Source organism: Leucopleurus acutus (assembly GCF_964270905.1).
Source record: "Leucopleurus acutus genome assembly, chromosome: 8".
Classification (NCBI taxonomy): Eukaryota; Metazoa; Chordata; class Mammalia; order Artiodactyla; family Delphinidae; genus Leucopleurus; species Leucopleurus acutus.
The window spans coordinates 73,319,117-73,344,251 of NC_139151.1; the positions used below are offsets into that span (position 1 = coordinate 73,319,117).

Below are 25,135 nucleotides of genomic sequence, written 5' to 3' on the forward strand. Positions count from 1 at the left end.
CCTAGGGATGAGAGAAACATGTCAAGTTCACCTGGACAAGACCACTCATGACCTGGAGCCCCTTCACTGTTAAGGGGTTTTCTGGCTATGACATAATGTCAGAGTATTGATGATCTGATTCTCAGGTGCCCTGTAGCCCTACTCAGGGAACTTCTGTTCTAGAAACCAAATTCAGAATCATCCTCCAGGACGACTCTTACAGCTCTAATGAGTGGCCTTGAAATGTCCCCATGATCCTGTAACCAGGGGAGCCCAGGCAAAATGCCAAGCAGAAATTCTGAAGCTCTGAGTCCTGATCCTGAGTTTGCACTGAAACGTTTTAATAAAACCCTAATGACTAATCACAAATTTTGAGTCTCTCTTACCTTAAATGTGACTTGCAAAGGTCACAACTACCAACCAACAATTCAGAAACCAGTTACTAGTTTCTATGCTCTGGCAGGCTCTGGGACACAAGGGTGAATGGGGATGGGGGTCATCTCTGCCCTGGAGGAATCTACAAACCAGTGCAATAACAATGAAGCTTTCCCAGACTCCCTGGGGAGAATTAGGAGATCCCAATGCTTGGGTTCCTGGGACCATGTACAGCCCTCTAGAGCCTTGACATTGTTTCTGTGCTCTGTTTTGAGGTACGCTGCCCCTTTGGGCAGTGAGTTCCTAGAGGGCAGGGTCATATCTTACTCAACTCTGTATTCCCAGTGCCTGGTGTAAGTAGGTGGCCCTCCAAATGCTTTTATAAAAAGGGAGGTATGGACAGTGTCCTGGGAAAACAGAGCAGGGAGAAATACCAGGTGATGTGATGCAAACCAGAGGGTTTGCATCATTCAGCTCGAGGGTCTCAGGTAGCTTGACAAAGGAGGAAGGCATTGGAGCTGGGGTTTGCAAGAAAGGGAGGAGTTTCTGGGAGCTGTTTGGGGAATGGCCTGAGGAGCGCCTGTGTGTCCACCATGGCTACACTGCGTGGGCTCCTTCCCTACACGTGGCACCTTCCCTAAAGGAGACACACATCTTTGGTTGGTCTGCACGTTTCTCTTAGACAAGCCAGCCATCTGTTTAGCTCTGGATCTGTCCTTAGCTAGTTAGTAACAACTGATTTCTAGCTGTGTGTGTTAAGGTTTAAAAACACACAGAAACGCTAGGCAGGGGCATTTCTTGTCCAGAGGATTTCAGGCGAGCTTTATAAGAGTTCCAAGGAATGTGTGGGAGCAGAGCAGTGACACTGATCCGTGTACGTCTGCTCAGTAGGGAGTACGCCTGAAACTTCTTTTAGGAGCGAGGGGCGTACCTCTGGTCGTGATTTGTTGCAGCTCCTGTAAGCACATTGCCCCCAGAGCCCCTTTTTCTTTAGGGCTTCTCTGCTACCAAATGATAAGATGTACTTATTAATTACATTAGTTATCATCTGTTCCTCGCTGCCAGAGCGTAACCTCCGTGAAAGCAGGGGTCTTGGGGCATCTGTGACAACTGTCACTGAGGCATCCCAAGTGCCTAGACAATGTGTGGCATATACTAGGCACTCACTGAATATTGATATGAATGGGTATATTGAATGAACGAATGAATGAATACTTCGGCCCCAGATCCGAGCCCAAGTAAAGGGAAGGACAGCTGTCCTGAGAGAGTGGAACTCGGGACTGGAGGGTCATCAGTATTTCCTCCAGGGCGCTGGCCTCTGTGGCATAGGCTGGCTCCTTTCCAGTGGCTGGGCTGGTTTGTCCCCCACAGTGGATATCGTGAATATACCCAAGCAATACAAAAGGCGATGCCCCAGAAGTACTCTAGTCATTTACGTGGCTGTTGTTTAGATGTGTTCTTTATCACAGGAGGTAGCTGTGATGCAGTCCCAAAGAACGCTGTGTCAGGAGACCTGGGTCCAAAGCCCAGATTTGTCCATTTCCAGCGAGGTGACTGAGTAGTCATTTGCCCTCTCTGAGCCTTAGTCTTGTCCAACAGGGGCGGTAACCCCCTTCACAACGTGCCTAGCACTGCACCTTGTGACACCCGGGAAGCCCTCCATGAGCAGCGTCGCACCCGAGGAGACCCTCTGAAAGGCCAGTAGTGTGGGTGGGTTCTGCGAGCCTGTTTCCCAGGCAGTCCCTGGCTCTCCCCAGGAAAAGATCCAGCAACGCCCCTTGAGTTTTGTGAGGGAGGATCGTGCAGCAGCCCCTGCTCCAAACCCAAATCCCCAGTAAGTCAGGAAGATGTATGTGTTTTAAAACATTGGGAGGTCTGCGTTGGATCACCCTGGAGCCGTGGCTTCCCGGAGCAGCTGAGAGTGAAGGGAAGCAGTTCCTCTGCCGGGAGCTCTCCCGGCTCGTGTCCCACAAGGGGCTGCCTTCACTCGGCTTTGGCGGCCGTTGACTTTTAAATCATAAAAAGCCGCTCTGTATACAGTTTACTCTGTTGCTAGAAGGCGGCAGAACATAGGTATTTAAAAAGGGAAAAAAAAAAAAAAAAAAAGAAAGCAGAAGAAGCAGCCGTTAATCCCGCCAGGCTTCTGGGCACTGGAGCAGTTGCGGATGACAAAAGTTAATTAGAAACATGAGCAGTTTAACCGAAAACACTTGTGACAATTGGAAGGACAGCCTTTCGGGCTGGAGAAGTTTTCCTAGGGAATCGTTGCGGAAGAAAGTGGCTGCTGCTGGGTAAGTCATGTCATCGTGACTCTGCAGGCACAGACATGCTCTTCGGGGGCTGAGGCACTGTATCCTGCCTGCACTGGGCGGGCGCGGCCGTGGGTGGGTGTGGGTGCCGGGCTCAGCCATGTCCCTGCCACCTTCCCTCTGACAGCTGCCCTGACGTCGGGGACGGAGCTGCGCGGCTCCGAGTGCTGCCTGAGGAAGGGCACTGCAGGGTTCATGTCTGCAGGCTGGGCCACCTCGTTGCCTAGCGGAGCACCAGTTTGGAACCCGCCCTTCTCAGAATAATTCCAGTTCTAGTTTGGAAATATTTTGAAGCTTTTCTGAGAAAAAGAGTCTGGCCGGGGAGCTACTACTCCCTGACCGCCAAGGGGGAAACCTTGACTTTCAGATAACCTGCGTGTTTTCCTGCTTACGGTGAAGGCTTGTGCCCAGTTCATACTCTTAAGCTCAAAAGGCTTTTTTATTTTAACTCTAACTTGCATTGTGTTCGTAACTCTTTAAAAGTGCCAACATAGGAAAAAGGTATTTGCTTTGATGGGATTTAGCAACTTTTGTGGGTAATTCTTCTTCTGTAAAGATTATACTTGGTTTCTCTTTTTCTGGATTTTTTTTTTTTTTTTTTTTTTTTGGTCTGTTCTGTTTGAATGTCTCTGCTACATTGTTTTCTTAAAGTTGGATAATTCTCAATTGTTTGGCTTAACTAGGAAACGGGGTTGCGGGTTGAGTCATTCAAAACAGGAGATGTTTCCTGCATCATTCTACGCCATCATAGTGGTGATGCAGATTTTTGTTTTCCCGTAAACATATGTGCTTAATATTGCCTTGTGCGTGTTGATGTTAAGATGAGCGGCATTCACACAGCATACACCAAAAGGTGACAAGGGGGGCATGTGAATAGCACGTGAATAGGAGAAAGTCAAGGTAGAGTTTAAATTCAACCACAGGTAACGCACGAAGCAGGTAATGGAGCTGCACGGCATCTGGGTTGGAGCAATTGGCCGTGTAGCCGTGGCCGATGCCCCCTCGTGATCAGTGCAGATCCGTGGGTGTGATTCAGGTCTCCTTCTCTTCCCCCTGTCTCTGCAGAGCCTTTGGCGAGTCCGGCCCCCTCCCACCCCGGAATGAGCGAAGATGCACCTGCTGCTTTGGAGGGCGGCGGCTGCGCCCCTGCTAATTGCGGCGCCTCCTCCGCCATCCCCCAGCCCGGCACGGCCTCCAAGCCCTGGCGCAGCAAGTCGGTCAGTGTGAAGCACAGCGCCACGGCTGCCACGCTCGCGGTCAAGCCTCCTGCACCCGAGGCCCCCAGGCCCACCCCCGAAGCCCTGAAGCCAGCCCCCAACAATCAGAGGTCCATGCTGGAAAAACTGAAACTTTTCAACAGCAAGGGGGCTTCCAAGGTGGGTGAGGGCCCGGGGTCACGGGATACAAGCTGCGAGCGGCTGGAGATCCTGCCCAGCTTCGAAGAGAGCGAAGAGATGGAGGCCGGCGGTCGCCCGCTGTCCGCGGCGGGCCCCACCTCCAACAGCCCCAAGATCGCGCTCAAGGGCATTGCCCAGAGAACTTTCAGCCGGGCGCTGACCAACAAGAAGAGTTCCCCGAAAGGCAGTGAGAAGGAAAAGGAGAAACAGCAGCGGGAGAAGGAGAAGGAGAAAAGCAAGGACCTCGCCAAGAGAGCCTCGGTGACAGAGAGGCCGGACCTCAAGGAGGGGCCGAGAGAAGACCTCAGCGGGGTGGCGGTGACCGAGATGCCAAAAAAGTCCTCCAAGATCGCCAGCTTCATCCCCAAAGGGGGGAAGCTCAACAGTGCCAAGAAGGAGGCCCCGGCCCCTTCCCACAGTGGGATACCAAAACCAGGAATGAAGAGCATGCCTGGGAAATCCCCAAGTGCCCCCGCGCCTTCCAAGGACGGGGAGCGCAGCCGGGGTGGGAAGCCGAGCTCCGGGCTCCCCCAGCAGAAGCCCCAGCTGGACGGCAGACACTCCAGTTCCTCCTCCAGCCTGGCGTCCTCGGAAGGCAAAGCCCCAGGAGGGACCACCCTGAATCACAGCATCAGCAGCCAGACTGTCAGTGGGTCCGTCGGGACCGCCCAGACCACGGGAAGCAATACTGTCAGCGTCCAGCTACCTCAGCCCCAGCAATACAGCCACCCCAACACTGCCACGGTGGCGCCTTTCCTGTACAGGTAGGAGCGGCTGCCCCCCTGCCCTGCCGGGGCCCGTGGGCAGAGAAGCCTTGCTGGTGGATTCTGGGTCTCTGAGGGTAGGGGTCGGGACTGCTACCCAGGAACATGGAGGCACACAGCTCAGGTGCCGCGTGATCTGTGTGCTTGAGGGACGGTTAATTCAGCAGCGCTGGGGGGAGGTCAGGAAGCTAAAGAGTGAAGTAGAATGTGAGCTGATCCTGGGATAAGGAGGAGTGGCCCAGGCACATGGGGACCCAGGGGATTTGCAGAGGCGGCAGCAGCATGAGCAGAAGCTAGGAGGGTGGTTTGCTATCACTCGACAGGCTCCAACATCAGTCCTAAAGCATCCTGAATGTACTTTAAACAATGAAAACCACAAAACCACCTTGCTGAGTAACGGAGACTTCTCACAGAGGTGCTTATCTTAAAATTCCAGATCCTCAGGGTTTCTTACCCCATCACACGTATTAAATATGTTTTCTTTTCTTTTCTTTTTTTAAATTAAAAAAAATTTTTTTTTGGCTGTGCGGTGTGGCTTGCAGGTTCCCAACCAGGGACTGAACCTGGGCCATGGCAGTGAAAGCCCAGAATCCTAACCACTAGGCCACTAGGGAATTCCTTAAATATTTTTTCGGTCCCTGCTGTGTGCTGGGATTTCTCGAGGGGAGAACAGCATGAGGAAGAAGGGTAGCCGTAAGGAGGGACTGGTTCTAGAGGAACCAAAGAAACCCGGGTTGTATTTGGGGAGACAAGCCCGGGTGTTTGTGTCTGTCCGTCATCGGTCCCTCGGTCTGTCTGTCTCTAATGGCACATCCTTAGCACCACGGGAGACCACGTGGAGCCAGGTGCTGTTGCTCCGGGTGGTTCTGGCCTACGAGAGCCTCTGGTTGCACCACACACCTGTACAGGATGGAGGACACTGGCTCCAGGTGAGGGTGATGCTGGATACATGGGATGAGTCCTATCCGGGCAGATGTGAGCCTCTCAGCCCTGCTCTTGGGGGTTCCCAGAACCTTGTTCACAGTGCTCGACTTGATCCTGTGCTCGAGATGTGCAGGGCAGTGGGCTACACTGCACAGCTGAGTGATAACTAATACCTCTCCACAGCACAAGGGGACCGATGGTTGAATGCCACAGTCTGGGCACTTACTTTACAGTTTCTACCCTAAGTATATACACAATCACACCTGTACACACACACTCATACACCTATAGTGTGGATGCACATCAGGGACAGTCACACGTAAGTAAGGACACAAGTACACATTCATACATAAAATGCAAATACACATATTCACACGTGTATTTACATACCTGTTCATATGCACAGACTCAGGCCCATGCTTTCAGCTTCCTCTGTTTACATGGTTCCCCAAAGAATTAGATATTTCCTCTATTTCTGCCTGAGGTGAGTTCTAGTAGGTTCTGTCACCATTCCTGCCAAGAGCTGATAGAAAGTCTGGTTCAAGCGATTGATTTCAGAGTCAAGCCCACAGCATTCAACCTGTGAGGGAATGTCAGGCTTCTGAGGAGAAGCTCTTTCCTTTTCGTTGCTTACCCACCCCTTCAGTAAGGGTCACGCCAGACCTTTTTAATGGGAGGCGGTCATCTTTGTATTCAATCAAGTCATCAGCTCAGCTAACAGTCCTGAGAAGGGTGCCAAGGCTTAGATAATGACTCAGCACTTGCCTCCATGCTCAGCTTTTTATACAACTGTTCTCTGAACCGTGGAGGCAGCTGAATTGTTTGCCGTGAAACTTTTATCATGGCAGTCACACGAGTAGTCTTGAGGTGATGCCTATTCAAGCGACTGTTCCCAGATTCTTGATCTGCGTTTTCAGAATTAAAATACGTGACTGTCTGATCACCCATCAGTCTCACCCCTGCTCCTTTTTTTTCTGGCTGTAATTATTTGAACGATTCTAAAACGTTTAACCTTTTCGAAAAATATTTCAAGATTTGTCAATGAGAGGAAAAACTCTTAATGATAAAGAGCAAATGTCTGACAAATAGGAGGAAGGAGAAAACGTCACATGTGTCTGTCAAGCTGCGTCTTAGTGTTTATGCTCACCCTGTGTGATGTCCTTCTGGCTCCTCTGAGGTGCCTTTCCTCTAGGTGAGCCAAGTAGGAGGATGGAAAGAAGAGCACTGAGATAGGAGCCAGGATGCCTGGACTCTGCCTTTTATTCGCCTGTGAGTCCCTGGGTGGCCTTGGGACCTGGCTGCAGGCATAGCTTTTGAGTATGCACCACGCGAGTGCAGAGACCCAGCTCATTTAATCATTCTCACAACTCCATGAGCTGGCTACCCTTTTCATCCCTGTTCTGAAGGTGAGCAGACTGAGGCCTAGAGTATTTAGGTACCTTGCTCTAGGTCAAGGAGCTGAGAGCCAGAAAGCTGGTGTCTAAAGCCAAGGCTGTCCCTTTAAGAGGGGCCAAGTGCTTAACCATGAAACCATCGGGACTCTAAATCACTGCCTCGCTTTGAGCCTCATCTGTAAAGTGAGGAGATGGGGCTAGATTAGAGGATTTTAGGAAATGGTTTAGGCTCCCTTTGTGCTCTGAGATGCTTTCTCTCAAGTTTATAGCTCACTGTATATGCCTTACAGCGCTCCCCCCAGAACCTCTCCACGTTAGTGATGGTACCAAGGGAAGAAAAGGAAGATAAATCACCTTTGAAAAATAACTCTGAATGAATCATAGTTACCGATTCAGCAGGCACACTGGACGCCTCTATTGCTTTACACTTTACTGCTTTTATGTTGTCTCACCTGTGATTTTTGTAGCAGCCAGGAGAGGTCGCTGTCGTAATCCCCGCTTGAGGGCCAGACGCTCAATGAGTCGCAGTGACTTACTGAGATGTGCGTGGCTATCAAGTTACAGACTCCACACTGCAGCCAGCTCACTGTTCAGACTCCAAGTCTAATGTTCCTCCTAGCACCCAGCATCGTTCTAGACTTAAAAACTTCTCTTTATCCGTTCGGCACACCCTGCCTCAGTGCCTGCTTGGCATGTGAGTTGGAACAGATCGTGTTCCCATGTGCGCGCATCAGTCTTAGCCTTCAGAGAGCTCTTAATCTAGCATAGGAAAGATTTATCCATTAGATCATATTGTAATAAGTAGGCATCAGGAGAATAGAGACACACAAGGGGTAGAGCCATCTGCTGGCCAAGGACTGGGGAAGGCTTCCAGGCCAAGATGACATGGGGACTGTGCCTGAAAGGTAGATTAGGAGCAAACTAAGGAAGAAAGAAGAAAAGAGCCCTTAGGCAGAGGGCACAATGACTACAAAGACAAAACTTAAGGACAGGGTATGATCTGGGAATGGAGAGAAGCCACATGTGGGTGAAGCACAGGGCAGGCCTGTGTGTAGAGGGCAAGAGTGGTAGGAGACAGGGCTGGAAAGGAAGGAAGGAAGAATCCCACGATGTAGGGCACCTTCTATCACAATTAGGACTTTAGACCTTATTCTGTGGGCAGCGGGAAACCATCGGAGTCCTTTCATCAGAAGGTGACAGGATCACATCGGCATCACCGAGATCAGTGCAGGACAGAATGGGGCGTGGACCAGACCTAGGAACAGTCTAGAACAGAAGGCACGGTTCACGTGCCTGCTTGGCTCCACAAAGGTAATGCAAATGAGTGGTTCAGGGTGAGTGGGACTCTGGTAGAGGGAACCCCACGCCTCTCTAGAGGGGGCCGCCACCACTTGTCACCAGCAGGCGGCGCCCTGCAAGAACGTGAGCTCAGTCCTTCCAGACTTGTTTCTACTGGGAGAAGGCAGAAATCCAGAATTTTTTGAAATCTCCCAATTTTTAAATGTGGAAATGAATTCAGAAGCTTTAAAAAAAATACTGTGGAGACCAATAAGGATCGGTCTGTGGGCTGCTTTCTGTACATGGCTGTCGCTGGCAACCTCTAGTCTGGAGGCAGCGTACCTGTTCACAGAGTGCTTCTAGGGCCTGGGCAGAGATGGCGAGAGCTTGGATTCTGGACAAGGGAAGGAGAGGAACACTGAGAGCGTGAAAATCCTTTAAAGGTCGAGATGGCGGGAATGGGGAACCGATGGTATCGGTAGGAGGGCAAAGGGGGAAGCATGGATGGATGACGTGGGGTTATCAGTACACATCCACCACAGTCTGTTTTAGACAGTTCGCAATGCTGGCAAGCACTTTCTTCACAGGGAGTGAAATCTGGTTGAATCAGCTCAGGATGCTAATGAATTAGTAACGTTACACCCATGGTTATGTGTCTGAGTATAATTATATGTTTGCATGGCACGCCAAAATATTCAGAGGTACTTGTGGCAAGAGCACGTGGCATGAAGCAGTTGCCTCGATTTGCTTGACAGAAAAGGGCCTGGAGAAGGTTTGGGGAAGTACAGAGTTCAGTCAGGTGTTGAAGTAATGATCAATGAGACCTTTCATCTCGGAAGCTCTGAGCTCTGAATCAGACCTAGAGGACAAACACACCTGCCTGCCACCCACTCCTCACTGCTTGTACGGTCATCTTTCCAGAGACGGCCGTGTCAGGAGGATCTGGGGGGGCCCTGGGGGCTGTCAGTGGAGTCATGGAGTCATCTTCAGGCTTGGCTTGCTGGCATCGCTGGTTACTTAGAAGTGGCTCTTCGGCACATGTTAAACAATGCAAACCATCCAGTACTCGCCAGCATTTTCCTGGCTAGACCTGGCTCCCCGAAGGGGATGCAGAGAAGCGTCCTCCAGTGAAGGATTGCAGACCCTCCATTTGGGTGATGAATATTTCATCTTTTACAGTTCGGTGGCTTTCTCTGTTTCTAGGACCTTGCTCCACGTGCACCAGTGGATTATTTAGTGTCCGTCTGCTGGTCTGCTCTGCTCTAAAGCTTCTTGCCGAAGGAGGGGATGGTCGGGGCTGTGGTCGGGGCACAGTGGTCCGGATGTGCTAGTTACCCCTTGTGACAAGTGTGTCTGCTCTGGTTTGTGTGTGAAGGTCCCACACAGACACCGAAGGGAATGTTACTGCCGAGTCCAGCTCAGGGGGTGTGACCGTGGAGCCGAGCCACTACACCAAGAGTGGACAGCCTGCCCTGGAGGAACTCACTGGTGAGTTTGGCGCCTGGAAATTCCGTGCCTCTTGGTGATGAGGCCTCCCGTGCAACCATCTGCTGGAAGGTCCCGAACCCAGCTTGATGTGAAGTTGCTTCACTGTTGCCTTGATTGATGAGCCAGACAAACTGATTGTCTGTCTTACTACCTTCCTTCTCTTTCTTCCTTCTCTTTCTTCTCCTTCTCTCATGATCTAGTCCCTCCTCCCCAGAATTGTAAATAAGTCTTTTACCTGTTGGCCATTCTGTTTTTTGGTTTTTTTTTTTTTTTTTTTTTTTTTTGCGGTACGCGGGCCTCTCACTGTTGTGGCCGCTCCCATTGCGGAACACAGGCTCCGGACGCGCTGGCTCAGTGGCCATGGCTCACGGGCCCAGCCGCTCCGCGGCATGTGGGATCTTCCCAGACCGGGGCACGAACCCGTGTCCCCTGCATCGGCAGGCGGACTCTCAACCACTGCACCACCAGGGAAGCCCTGTTCTGTTTTAAGGTTTGCTCCTCTTCAGTCATGTAGGGGCTCTGGACTGCTCGGATACTTCACTTTGAATCTCCTTGTTCACTCTTCGGATAGAGTTGCCTTACAAAAAGACTTGGAACTCTAAAATGTATTGACTTTTTCAAATTTCCTTTAAGAAGCACTGATTGAAAATTGTTCTGAGCACCCTCGGAACAGTTGGAAAGAAGATTTCAGCATGCTTCTTTTACCAAAAGCAAATCTAAATTTTATTTAAATATAACCCAGACAAGGATGATTAAAGGGATATTATATCACATAAAAACATAAAATCTGCAATTGTCATATAGTTAATTCCACAATTATTTATTAGTGTTATACTGTCACATTCTTAATTTAAAGAAAAAAAGGTAGCATCAGAATTCCTACTGCAGTGTATTCCGAGCTACCACCTTCTCTGTCCCTTGTCCCCCGTTCCCAGCTCTGCGCCCCAGGTTCCAGCAACTTCTAACCAGGGAAGGGAGTGGTAAACCACATATTTAGCCGTGGCTGAGTTATTCTTCGCATATCTTACCACTTCCAGAGTTGGGTTAAAAATTGAATCCATGTTTAAAATCCATTTATTAGACTAATTATCCATGACCCCACCATATTAATAGCCACATTACAGCTGTGGAGTTGGTCTGCAGCCCACATGATCAACTCTTATACCCGTTTGCCCATTAGCTCTGAGTATTAATTTCAGAGGGTCTGAGTGATTTCGCTCTTCTCTTCTGGTTCTGCTGCCTGGGCCCTGTGATGGGGCAGAGAGGTTCCAGGCCATTTGTAAATGACCCATCTTACAGTGGTTTAGGGCCCCACTTAGTGGTTTGGGGCCCCACTTAGTGGTTTGGGATTGATTTTATGTTTCCTTCTCTCCCAGGTTTTAGCTCCCCTGCCTATGAGGGCATGGATAGTGCAGGAAAAGGGCCAGCTCTCAGGAGAAGGGTGTGGAGTTTAAGTACTATTCAGGTCTCCACACACATTCCAGATTGTGTTCGTATGTGCACGCATCAAAAGAGCCAGGCCGGTGGTTCAGAGGCCGGCACGGATCAGATGTGTGACTCGTGGAGGAGTGTGGAGTCGTGGCAGACATTGGGGCTCAGTGAAATTCACATCTGAAAAGCAAAAGCGGCAGCCGGAAAACATTCCACATAACAGTGAAATTTCACAGGGACAGATGGCAGCCTGTGATCTTTTCACTCCTTTATCTTTTTCTCCCCATGTCTCCTGTGCATCAGGACAGTAAACCAAGTGAGAGCTCAGAAAGCCTGAGATGCTGTCGGTTTGGGGACCAGAACTGTGCAGCCAGTCATGCCTGATCCAGCCCCCTTTGGTGTAAAGTCAGAAGATGTCAGTTGCTAAGGAAAATATCTGAATTAGGGTGACTTGTCTTTACATTCAAGTAGTGGGACTCACGTGGGCGGCTGTAACACATGCGGCTGTACAGTTAATAATTTTATGGAGACGCTGCATAGTAGCTTGTACGTATGAGGTCGAATTCAGCTTATGTACAGCCGATCCCTTGAAATGACAACAAACGGGTGTATTTAGGAATATGGCCACTTATGAGACTATTTGATCAATTGCTAAGTTCCTCCCCTTACTCATGCAAGTAGGTGGATTTTCCCATGGTGCTCTGTCATGTACATAGCGTTACACGTGAGTCCTGCATCTCAGATTGTAACATTAGAAGGAACAACGTCTGCTTATTATCCAGTCCGTGAATCCCTTCGATCGTTCATTGATGAATTGTCTTTCAGTCTCTGCTGGAATACTTCTTGTGATGGAAAGTCTATTCCTTCGTGAGGCAGCCCTTCCATATTTTATTGGCGTTAAGTAGTAATAGAGTCTTTTATCCTTACCTTTCTAAATCACTGGATATAATCCAGCCTCACGGATATAATTTCCATTCTTTTCCATATAGCAGCGTGTCCCTTAGCCTCCCTCTTCCAAGTAAAAATCCCCGGTTCCATCCATGTTCCTCATGTAACACCCTGACATCCTCACCTCTGCTCTGTTTGGTCAGAATATGGTGTTCTCTCCATCATGGCCAGTGGCTCGAGGGAGGACTGCCCTTGGTAGATGCAGGGGAGCCACAGGTAGACATGGAATAGTTCATTCAGTTTTTAATTTCTCTGTATACGGGCTTTAAGGGCCCAGCCATTTCCACCAGGGCACGGCTGTGTGTTTATTTTGTTCAGGCTATGGGTTGGTAGGGAGATCTTACATTAGGGCCATCTTCCAAGCAGGTAGAATTGGCAGTTCAGAACGTGATCACCTGAGCAAGGCAGGTGGATTACTGGTTTGTGTTTCTGCGTTGCTCTTGGAATCTGTGTATGTAGAGCTCCAAGAGGAGCAGATGTTTCCTAGTGGGACCCCTCAGAGGGACACAGGACACTCAGATTCAACGAGCCCTCATTTTATGCCAGGCATATCATGTATCATCTCATCTGATCCTCCTAACCTTGAGGGGGAAGGGGTTTTATCCCCATTTGACAAATGACATTTAGAGAGAATAAGTGACTTTCCTGAGGTCAAGTGGCTAGTAAGTGGCAGTGCCGTGATTCAGACCTTTACCTGTTGGAATGCAAAAGCTATCCTTTTTATTCAGCCCTACGTTGACCAAACATCTTGTGGACAATAAATATTTCTTGAGCATCTATAGATTTGTGTGGGGTTATCAAAAATAAAGGTGAGATACCACTCCACATCAAAGATCTTTGAATTTCTAAAGGAGAGTTAACAGGCAAATGTGTCATTCATAGAGACATGGATAAATACAGGCATACCTTGGAGATATTGCAAGTTTGGTTCCAGACCACTGCAGTAAAGCAAATATTGCAGTAATGCAAGACACACAGAGTTTCTGGCTTCCCAGTGCATATAAAAGCTCTGTTTACACTACACTGTAGCCTGTTAAGTGTGCAGGAGCATTATGTCTAAAGAAAACAATGTACAGGACTTCCCTGGTGGCTCAGTGGTTAAGAATCCACCTGCCAATTCAGGGGACACGGGTTCGAGCCCTGGTCCGGGAAGATCTCACATGCCGTGGAGCAACTAAGCCCGTGCGCCACAACTACTGAGCCTGCGCTCTAGAGCCCGTGAGCCACAACTACTGAACCCACGTGCCACAACTACTGAAGTCCACGCTTCTAGAGCCTGTGCTCCACAGCAAGAGAAGCCACTGCACTGAGAAGCCCACGCACAGCAACCAAGAGTAGCCCCCACTCGCCGCAACTAGAGAAAGCCCGCGTGCAGCAACGAAGACCCAACTCAGCCACAAATAAATTAATTAAAAAGAGAAAAGAAAACAGTATGCATACCTTAATTGAAAAATACTTTATTGCTAAAAAAGGCTAACCATCATCTGAGCCTTCAGTGAGTCATAATCTTTTTGCTGGTGGAGGGTTTGAAATTTTGGGAGAATTACCAAAATGTGACCCAGAGACACAAAGTGAGCAAATGCTGTTGGAAAAATGGCACTGATAGGGCTTGCTTGACACAGGGTTGCCACAAACCTTCAATGCCCGCGAAGCACAAAAAGCGAAGCACGATAAAACAAGGTATGCCTGTAAATATAGTTTTTATACTGTTGTGTGTGATTAAGTTAATTAATGAAGGTAATTTGAAAACTGGTGCCTAGACTTAGCTTCATAATAAATGTTCCCTGCAGGTCCTGGAGCTATCCAAAGGATCAGTACCTTTTTGGCAGCCTTTACACAGATAAAATGTGGTCAAACTGGCAGTAAAAGATATTTAATTGATGGCCCAGGAGATAGATGCAATTACATTCCTCCACGGCCATTAGGGGAAGGTAAAATAGATATTCATCACTGCTTTTGTTTAAAAACACATACATATATATATATGTATTTCAAAGAATTGGATGGGAAATGCAGGTTTGACCACTTTTTAGATAAGACAAAAATGCCTTCCAAATTTCTCTTGGTTAGAAGTGGGAAGAAAATTGAAAACACTGGCATTTTCAAGGGTAGAGAGTTTGCCATAGCAGATTATCTCCATATAATCAATCCTTTAATCCATTCCCCACCCTCCAGGCACCACCATGCTGGGAATAATCTAAGATCATCTGTCTCAGAAGGAAAGTTAATTCTATGACATTTCTTATAGAAATGTCTATAAGAAATGCCTGTTGCACTATTAATGACAGTTGCTGGAAGTTCTGCTTGGTGTCTGCTCTATATCCCACTTGCTGCTGCCCATGTGTACTGTGTTCTATATAGAGATTTCTTTAGAAATATTGCTGAGCACTTGAAATAGTCATCAGCTTTTAAAGACCCTTGGTTGTGGTCTTCTCAGCCCTCCTGAAATTACTCTGAGGGAATGATACGTGATTCCTTTAATCACTATTTTAGTTATTTGGCTTTTCCTCTCCCCCTATGAGCAGCCCAAACTGAACAAAATAGCCAGACAACCCAAAGCGAGGCTTCCCTGAGAGGGGACGTGGCTTCTAGCTTGTGTGTAGCCTGTTTCTCCTGGGATGTTTGTGCCAACTTGACCTCTCCGGGCCAGGTATTTGGTGGGAAATGTTGCCCAGGGAATGGAAGTCCCTTATCCCCCAGAGAGAAGCCTGAATCTTCTCGAACGATCCCCGCTCTGCAGCACCAGCTGGCGTGAGTTGAGTGCTTTTGGTGGGCGCTGCGCTCAGGGATCTCCATTTAGTCCCTACAACAGTCCTTTGAGGTCAGCGCTGTCGCTGTCTTCGTCTAGGACCGCGGAATCTGAAGGATGGAGAGAGAGGGTCAGCACCTATCCCGTGACCACCCAGCCAGGGGGTTAAAGGAGCCAGCATTCGAGATGACATAACAAATCGAACAAAGAAAAAGGCAAACCTCTCTCTGGAGGAATATTCATGATTAATAAGTGCAGATCTTTTAGCCACTACAAATGAACCATCTGTAATGTCGGGCCAATAGACAGCAGCACCTATCACCCATGGGTGAGAAAACCAAAGGTCCTTCCTGGGCAGGGGTCAGACCTAATGTGTTCGTGGCTTTATTGGAGACAGTGTGAAAACGTGTTTGTCTCAGACTCGGCACTTTGCTCTTCCCGCGGCTAGACTTCACCTGTGCTGGCGGGACCTGCAGGGGGAAGAAAGACCTCTGTCTGTCTCTAGATTTAACACCTTCCTTTGGGCACCTGTGCATTTATTCATTCACGCATTCATGCTCAAATCCTTCTCGAGCACCCGTGGTGAACCAGGCCCTGAGCAGGAAACGTGGTTTTGGTCACAGGCACAGTTGCTGTTCCCAAGAATCTCCCCATCTATCTGATAACTAAAATAGCTTTAACCTTTGTCTCTCCAGGGGAAGATCCCGAGGCTCGGCGCCTGCGGACGGTGAAGAACATCGCTGATCTGCGGCAGAATTTGGAGGAGACCATGTCCAGTTTACGGGGAACTCAGGTTACACACAGGTATCTAGAGCGTGAATCACTTTCCTGAACCAGCTAGTAACTTGGTTTTCACATGGCCGCTCCTGCCACGGTGTGTTCCCGCCACTAGCCAAGTGATTTGGTTAATGACGGAATAAATAACCTTGATCGCCAAATGTGCTGGAATTCACCGAGAATGCCATACGGCATGCGGAAGTGTCAAGAGCAAAAATCCGTGGAGACAGATTCCTCCCCAAAGCAGACGGTTGCTAAATCCATTCCACAGAGGATGTTGCAGACCAGCTGCATTTAAATTTCCCTTTGCTTGCATTTTCCAAAACGATATGATATTATACTGTTGAAACGAGCAGGTGAACTGTGTTTGACCTGTGTGATAAAGTGAATAACTCGAATTCCTACCCGGTCTTCTGATCCCCAAGCACTCTGTAACGTTGTTAGTCATGCACGTGTATAAAACACGTACAGAAATATTTATAAAAACGTAGGATCATGTTTAAACCGTGATTTCGTTAGATGAAGTCTAGGATTACACTGGAAACATTTATCAGTTTCTTTTCATTGTTGAGCAAGAAGGGGAAGAGGATGCAGCCCTGGGACATCCTTCGTGATTTGGGCAGAACCAACTTTTATGGTTTGTGTTTGGCCTTGATGATCGAGGTAAAGTCCCGGTTACCCCTGTGAGCTCCCGGGTCTGGGGGGGTCTCCCCTGCTTCTCCAATTTCAGTCTCTTTGATAAATGAATACAGCAAGGAGACTGCTGGGCTCCACCACAGCCAGCAGCTGCGGCAGATTGGGGTTAAGCACTGTGGGTTCTTAAAGAAGACCAGGGCCCGAACCTTAGGAGTTCCCAGTATAAGGAAAGTCAGGCAGGCTGCTTGCAGGATCAGAGGGAAACAAAAACAGATGAGGCACCACATTGATTCTCCCAGAGACAAGTCCACTGGGGGTGGCTGGTGAGGGCATGGAACCAGGTGCTGGACCCTGCGACTCTTGATTAGCTGAGAAACATCCCTCTTTCCACCGTCATCATTGAAACTGATTAAATGTAGGTTACAGCAGTTTCGTGGATTTCTTGGCTTGGGCTAGGACGCTGATCATGACAGGAGGGAAATCTTCCATGCTTTCTTCTGCAGGAAAGACTCGCTGTCTCTGCTTAGTAAAGAGACCCCAGCGTGTCTCTGCATCTTGATGGTGTGGCGAGACGTGCAGGGCTGGAAAGACAGTGGACTGACTGCAAAAGAGTCTTCGGAGGGCCAGGGACGAGCTCCATCCCCTGGCAGTTTCAGACTCAGCTAGTTTCATGGGTCTCAAGCCCAGGCATCTACCACTCTTTTCTGGCCTTTTGCCCCCAAAGTTTGTCATTTTGGACAAAAGGTGGGAGAAGCAGAAGTGCGTGTGTGTAGCGGGGGCGGGGTGGGGGGATAGATATTACAGAGTTAGAAAATCAGGGCCCTCCCCACCTGCACAGTCTGGAGAGAGCTGAGGATGTGAAAGTGGGATCTTAGGACCTTGGGAGTGGATGGGTACATCCTGCCTTTAGGAAAAGTGAGCTGAGATGCAGCATCCTAGGGTGAATAGGCACACAGCTGCCTTTATGCCCCATTGTTATCAGTCCAGAGTTTTCTACTTCCTTTCCTGGGTTGGAAAGAAGATTCCAGAAGTTAAGATTGTTTATTTAAAGTAATTGTTAGGGACTATCTTGTACCATGTTTTAGGGGGAAAATCTGTGCTGGGCTTCTCAGAATGTCACGTAGATGTGCAGCTTCGTCTTCATTTTTAACAGAGCTACACTGGGTGGTATGTTGGTACCTTATTTTTTTTTTAACTTATTTATTTTATTTTTGGCTGCATTGGGTCTGTGTTGCTGTGCGTGGGCCTCCTCTAGTTGCAGTGAGCGGAGGCTACTCTTTGTTGTGGTGCATGGGCTTCTTATTGCGGTGGCTTCTCTTGTTGCAGAGCACGGGCTCTAAGCGCGTGGGCTTCAGGAGTTGTGGGTCACGGGCTCTAGAGCGCAGGCTCAGTAGTTGTAGCTCACGGGCTTAGTTGCTCCTCGGCATGTGGGATCTTCCCGGACCAGGGCTTGAACCGATGTCCCCTGCATTGGCAGATGGATTCTTTTTTTTTTTTTTTTGCGTTACACGGGCCTCTCACTGTTGTGGCCGCTCCCGTTGCGGAGCACAGACTCCGGACGCGCAGGCTCAGTGGCCATGGCTCTCGGGCCCAGCCGCTTCGCAGCATGTGGGACCGGGGCATGAACCCGTGTCCCCTGCATCGGCAGGCGGACTCTCAACCACTGCGCCACCAGGGAGGCCCGGCAGATGGATTCTTAACCACTGTGCCACCAGGGAAGCCCAGTACCTTATTTTTTGATCCTCTTTTGTATACGGGAAGTATTTCATAATTCTAAAAAAAAAAAAAAAAATGAAAGAGAATGTGAACTGCAAAGACTACTAGGCATATTGGGGTCTAACCCAAAGCCGGTTTTATGTTTTTAGCACATTGGAAACCACGTTTGACACCAATGTCACCACGGAAATCAGCGGGCGCAGTATCCTCAGCTTGACGGGCAGGCCCACTCCCCTGTCCTGGAGGCTCGGCCAGTCCAGCCCTCGGCTGCAGGCGGGAGACGCCCCCTCGATGGGCAACGGGTACCCGCCCCGAGCCAACGCCAGCCGCTTCATCAACACGGAGTCGGGCCGCTACATGTACTCTGCCCCCCTGCGGAGGCAGCTGGCCTCCAGGGGCAGCAGCGTCTGCCACGGGGACGTCTCGGACAAGGCAGGAGATGAGATGGACTTGGAGAGCATCAGCATGGACGCCCCCGGCTACATGAGCGACGGGGACGTTCTGAGCAAGAACGTGCGGGCGGACGACATCACGAGCGGGTGAGTACCTGGGCCGCCTCTCTTTGCACGGAGCAGGGGAGGCGTGGCCCCTGACTTCTCTTCTGCGGGACTTATTGAAGTTCTCTGGGGGAGAGCAAACTGCCTTCCTCACGTCCTGTTCATTTTGAAGGCTGTGTGCCGTGGAGGGGAGCCTTCTGGGCCAAGAGACGCAGGGCTTGCGCCGCAGTCCGGGCTTGGCAGTAACTCGCTGGGCAATTCCAGCCAGGCTCCACCGGCAGCCAGAGGACACTTGACAACAAACCATATTGTGTCAGTCCTTTAAACCAAACCTTATGCTTAGGATCGAATCCAGACTCCTGAGCCTGGCCTACCTGGCCTACAGGATCTGGCCCTTACCTGCCTCTTAGAACTCATTGTCCTGTACTCCCCCTTACTTCTGCTGCTGCAGCTGGTAATTCTTTCCCTCAGTCTCATCAAGCTCCTTCCTGCCTCAGGGCCTTTGCACTGTTTCTCTGCCTCGGTTCTATTGCCCAGATCTATTCCCCTGGTTCCTTCTGGCCACTCGGCTGGCATCTCTTTGGAGGGGCCCTCCTTGACCCTTCAACTTGAAGTCCTTTATGTGACCTGCCCCAGGCCTAGTTTCCGTCACCGTGTCTTATGCTCATTTGGAAGCTTTTCGCTGCTTGAAATTATCCTGAGGATGGGTTTATATTTTATCGTTTCCCCGCCCGTTCCTGCTTACAACAACAAGCTCCACCGTGCAGGGGCTTGCCTGGCTTGCTCCCCACTGAATCCTCAGTGCCTTGTACATGTAGGAGCTTATAAACGTTGCTGAATTGGTGAGCACGCGGCTCGATGGATGAAGGAGCAGACCCAACCTCCCTGTAACATGCGAAGTTGAGGCGAGTGATGAGATGATGTCTGAGCCGGGCCGTGACCATGTGTGGCCCAAGGCTTGGCTTCTTGTTTTTGCCACACTTCCAGATCACTGTGGAAGCTGAACGAGCATCCGTTTGCTCCACTTCCTGTGAGTTCTTCATCTGTGAACCCGGCTTGCCCAGAAGCCCTTCAGGACCTTCCCCCCAACCCCGTCTAACATTCTAATAGATAAAATTACAGATAAAAAAATTAGGCCTGATGATCATGCCACTCATTTTCCTGAATGTAATGATCAAGAACCCCATGGGTGGGTCAATGTTTTCATAATTTTAACAGTAGCTCATTATCCTACTATGTGCCAAGCACTGTGCTAGGTGCTCTATATATATGTTACCTTCTTCTGTCCTCACAGCAGTCCTTTGAGATAGGTGATATCATAATCCCCATCTTCTGGAGGAGTAAACTGAGGCTCAGGAAGGTTAAATAACTTGCCCAAGTAGTTAAGAAGCAGAGCCCAGGGCTAGTTCCTTAACCACCGAACTGCCCCATCTTGCCCAGCATTGTATTGCTGTGTTGAAATAGCACAGCGACTTGAGTTTATTTTAAAATTGTTTTGCTTAGTTCTACCTGTCTTACTAGAAGTGTTCTTTCATTTAATTAGAAGCTTAGACATAGAGCTGCTTTGGCTTTTTGCCTGTTACTTTTAGAACCATCCCATAGTGAAATCTTCAAAGACGGGAGCCACCAAACCCTTACGGAGTAACACATTTCTGCTATTATCCAAATGGCTGGGAAAGTTAATGGCCTGAGAAATCAAATGATCCAGTTAACTTAGAGCATCGTTTTGTGTCTCTAGTTTTACATGAACATGAAAACAGTAACATATACCTGTTACTAAAATTACATGTAATTTAATCTTTTATTATTCTTCAGAAGACCGTTGGTATTCAGCATGGCCTCAAGGTCATCATTATCACTTCCCACTGTGATATACTACCAAAATACTTCGGGATTATTTTGAGATTTTCATATTTTTTAAGAAAGTTTATTCTCTTGTCAGGTCAGTCTTTTAATAAATGAAGATGTATTTATTTTTATGTACTACTGACAGTTTCCACAAGGTGGAGACATTGAAGCACCGTAAACTGAACCTTAGTGATGTTACAGTGAGACATTCCTAGTTTCTTCAGCTATTCAAACCAAAGCCTTTACCCCTGCTAAAAGGCACAGATGTTTACATTTCACTCTCTGCTTTGGGAAGCTTACATTTTTAGCAAGTGAGATAGTGCTTAGAGCAAGTGTAGATAGGAAATGTAAGCAAACACCCAATTACGGAAATTGGAGAACTCTGGTCTGTTTCCAACTCCCCCCACCCCAGCCCCACCAATTCCTTTTAATGTAGAAATTTACCTGCACAATGAGGAGAGGCAGCCCAGATGGCATTGAGCGCTCCTTCTAGTTGTGACATTCTAGAGTGCTAGTTAAGCATGACTCCACACTGGAAATAACACGCGGGTTTCTGCTTTGAGGCCAAGTTACAGGTTTGCCTGTATGTGCAGAGTTCAGGGCATGCCATTTAATATCCTTTGTACTCAATTCTTTTTCCTTTTATAAACATGACAAGGTTGTAGATATTGAATGACTGGTCATTTAGTCTGTACTTCAGAATCTGCCCAATAAGTCATATTGCTGAGGCAGTTGGTGTAGTGGAAAGAAAACAGACAGATACCAGACAAGCTTGAATCCCATTCTGCCACTCGCAAACTCTGTAACATTAAGCACGTCATTTAACTTCCCAAAGCCTCAAAGCACTACAGTTAATTTGGTTTTTAACCTTCTACAATTAGATTTCTCTTTGAGGTTGTATCTAATTAATGGCAAGTATCTGATAAAGAGACACGGTTTTCAGACAGGGTTTAGATATCTTATCAACCTCAAAGGTCCCGGCGCTTGGAAACAATGAAATGATTACAGTTTTCTTCCAAATGTTTGTTTGGCTGGGTGGAAACAGCCTCGATGTATGAGTAATATATAAATCAGTATTGAGGCTCTTTGAGGAAAGTTCTCTTAAAAGTTTACAGCAAGTTTAGTTAGCAAGAGTGAGGTGGAAGTAAATTCTAGTTTCTGAAAACGTACGGCCTTTGTTTTTGAAATGACAGGGGGCCTCAGCTTGGCAGAACAGCTGTTTTTTGATGTCTCCAGCTCACTGTCTCCTTTGGATATGATTGCACATGCACCTGTGTGTATCATTCAGTTCTCCCTGAGGTAGGGCTGAAGTTACTTGATTTCCTTGGAGTTTAGCTAGGGAACTAATGGCACACGCCTTTGGTCCGTGTGTGTGTACTTATTAAACCCTTCTATCGCACTTAGTATGTGCCAGGCGTGTCTACGTACTGTGCGAGAAATCGTCTGACCTCACCACTTCATTTTATTAGGTTGATAAATTGGGCTTCGGCTGTGGTTAGTGGAAAAGGAATTAAAGAAACAGACGGGGCTTCCCTGGTGGCGCAGTGGTTGCGAATCCGCCTGCCGATGCAGGGGACACGGGTTCGTGCCCCGGTCTGGGAAGATCCCACATGCCGAGGAGCGGCTGGGCCCGTTAGCCATGGCCGCTGAGCCTGCGCGTCCGGAGCCTGTGCTCCGCAACGGGAGAGGCCACAACAGTGAGAGGCCCGTGTACCACAAAAAAAAAAAAAAAAAAAAGAAACAGACGAAGATGTCTCTTACCAAGTTTTGATCTGTGAAGCCAGTCCCTCTACTCATCTAAAAATTCAGGGTGCCGTATGGTATAGAGTGAAATTAAAGGGACAGACTTAGTGTCCATATGTTCGGAAAGATTTTTTTTTTCTTTTCAAAGGAGTCAGTGAGTTGTATAATGTTCCAGAGTATGAATATACCTCCCTTCCTGGAAAAAAAAAATGACCGTTCAAATTTAACATTAGAAGTTTCTCCGAGAGCCTTTGGCTTCCCATTGCCTGTGGGAATAGATCTCAACTTCTTAACTGAACAAGGGAGGCTGTTTATGGTCTTTCCTCAGCTGCCCTCCCACCTCCACCCTGTCCACATCCCTCCTCACACACCCCAGCTCCCCAGTGCCCTAGGCTACATGCCATTTGCTACCAAAGGCTGTTTCCTGCATTTGTAAAGCTTTGTGCCACAGGACCTGCCTCTTTCTCCCCGGAATTTCTTTCCCCTCAAGCTTATCTGACTGATTAAAAAAAAAAAAAAAAAAAAAAAAAAAACCCAAACAAGCAAACAAAAAAAACACCTCCTCTGTGATGCCTTCCTGGACACCCCCAGTCAGTTAACTCTGTCTGATGCATTTCTGGTGGTCTTGGTTCACATCTAACTTTATGTGTGAACCTTTCGCTTTGCGTGGGAAGTGTTTGAGAGGGAGCTGGACGGTATTGAGGAAAGAGTATGGTCTTAAGAGGCAAGCAGATTTGAGATTTAATCTTGGCTCTGCCAAATGAACAGGAGCAAGTTTTTAACATTTGGGAATTAGAGATAGAACTTGAAAAACACCCGGCAGAGTCTGGGATGCACAAGAAACATCATGCACAATGTGTGCGTGTGCGTGTGCGTGTGCGTGTGCGTGTGTGCGCGCGCGCGCGCCTTTCCTCCACCAAACATGGAGCTCCCAGAAGGCAGATAGTGCCCATTATTTGTCTAAACTGAGACTAGCACAAGTAGGAATTTAATAAATATTTTGTGAATGGTCTATCCTTCATGCCAACCCTCACGGGACCCTGGGCTTGTATAACTTGCTACCACCAGCTGTGAAAGTCAGTGATTCTATTTACAGAACACTTGGAGAAAATCAATTTAGCCTCTGGTCTTTTTTTTTTTTTTTTGGTGTGATGCATAGCTCCATCTAGTGGCAAATATAGGGTGTGATGCTGTGGTTTTGATTGCTTTTGACTCAAAGAGTCAAAGTCTTATATTGATTTAAGACTCAGGGCTGGTGTTATTCAAGGCTGAGAGAATGGAGAGTGTAGCAGTTGGATCATCTTTCAAATGTGGCCTGACCAGAAGTCTAGTGCAAGAGAGAACGTGGGGTTGTGAGCAAGCTGGTCTTCAGAGTTGGCTTTTTGATGGCTAAATTCTTCCCTGTTAGGTGTCAGGGATTACTCAACAGATACCACATGTGCCTGCTGGGAAACTTCATCCCTCAGAAGTTGAGGAACCCATCCCTGCTGAATTACTTGTAGCTCCATAAATATGTCATGGCATGTCTTAGCTGAGGCTGCTATAACAAAATACCGTAGACTGCGTGGCTTAAACAACAGACATTTATTTCTCATGGTTTTGGAGGCAGAAAGTCCATGATCAAGGTACCAGCATGGTTGGGTTCTGGTGAGAGCCCCCTTGCTGGCTTGCTGTGTCCTCCCAATGCAGAGAGAAGCAGGTCTGGAGTGTCTTCCTCTTCTTCTAAGGGCACTAATCCCATTATGGGGCCCCACCCTGTGACTCATCAAACCCAGTTACCTCCCAGAGGCCCCACCTCCTAATACCATCACATCGGTAGCTGGGGGTTCACCATGGGAATTGGCAGGTGTGAGAGAAGCACAAACATTTAACCATAACAGAGTGTTTCAGGCTTCCGTGTATCATTTGCATGTACAGCACCCTGTGTTCCCTTTCCCATCATTGCCTGCCAGCTCACCTCCTTGAGTAAGCCTTCCCTGATCCTATCCAAACAGAGGTGGTGATTCTTTCTTCTGGCCTCTCATGGTACTTGATGTATTAGTAATAGCACCGATAGCACTGCATCGGAGTCAGTACAAATATATATGTGTGTATAAAAGCAAACAAAGCGTCCATACACAATGTTTTTTTAGATTGTTTCAGTGCATTCTTTATGAGGGGAGAGAGCCCATACCTGTTACCAGCTCTTAAAGGTCAAAGTCCAGTCTGTCTCAGATGCTCCCCTGTCTTCATGGCTAACACGGTGCCTGTTCCATAGTAAGTGGCCAATACATATTCGTTGACTGAATGCTGCAGCTGACTTTCAGCGAAGCAAGACCAGTCACATGCCTCTGAATGAAGATGTGCCTCAAATTGAGGCCCCTTGAGCTTGATGCCCCACCTATGTGATCTTCCTTTCCTCGGCCCTGTCCTGTACACCAATTATTCCAGACCTGTGACTCCCTCTAGCCCAGTGAGCTGGACATTGACAGTGCATGTAAAAGAGACAGAGGACCGGGGCCACACACCATGGGAGTGGTGGGTGGAGGCAGAGGTGCCCTGTTTCTCTCTTCTTTCCTCCAGTGACCATCATGGGACAAATGAGGGAAGCATTTCTCAAGTCAGTGCAGGGCACAGCAGGCAGCACCGGGAGTCCACAAGGCAGCAGTGATAGCACGAAAGGCTCTTTCTTATCTGGTGAATGTTTCTCATGGTCTTTCCAGGCCAGACCTGAAATAACCTTGACAGGCTGTTGTTGTTCCTGGCAAACTGATAGGAGAGGAAGCCAAAATACTTCTTTTGGCCCAAATGCAGCCAAGATAAATGATTTTAGGCAAGGCTGTCCTGAAAGGCACAGAGTCATGGCAGGGTCCAGCCGGGTGTGGCGGGCACCTCTGGGATTT

At 48.5% G+C, this 25,135-nt stretch overlaps 1 protein-coding gene across 3 annotated transcripts in view; it reads left to right on the forward strand.

Annotated features, from left to right (window-relative positions):
• Nucleotides 1-25,135, forward strand: part of NAV2 (neuron navigator 2) — a gene marked incomplete at its 5' end in the record, with an annotated part of 757,282 nt that overhangs the window by 583,555 nt on the left and 148,592 nt on the right. For all 3 annotated transcript variants that reach the window (XM_082845354.1, XM_082845352.1, XM_082845353.1), the window contains 4 exons: nucleotides 3,729-4,824; nucleotides 9,796-9,908; nucleotides 15,732-15,840; nucleotides 18,315-18,704. In XM_082845354.1, coding sequence (XP_082701480.1) covers nucleotides 3,729-4,824; nucleotides 9,796-9,908; nucleotides 15,732-15,840; nucleotides 18,315-18,704 — 1,708 coding nt within the window. The remainder of the gene's footprint in view (nucleotides 1-3,728; nucleotides 4,825-9,795; nucleotides 9,909-15,731; nucleotides 15,841-18,314; nucleotides 18,705-25,135) is intronic.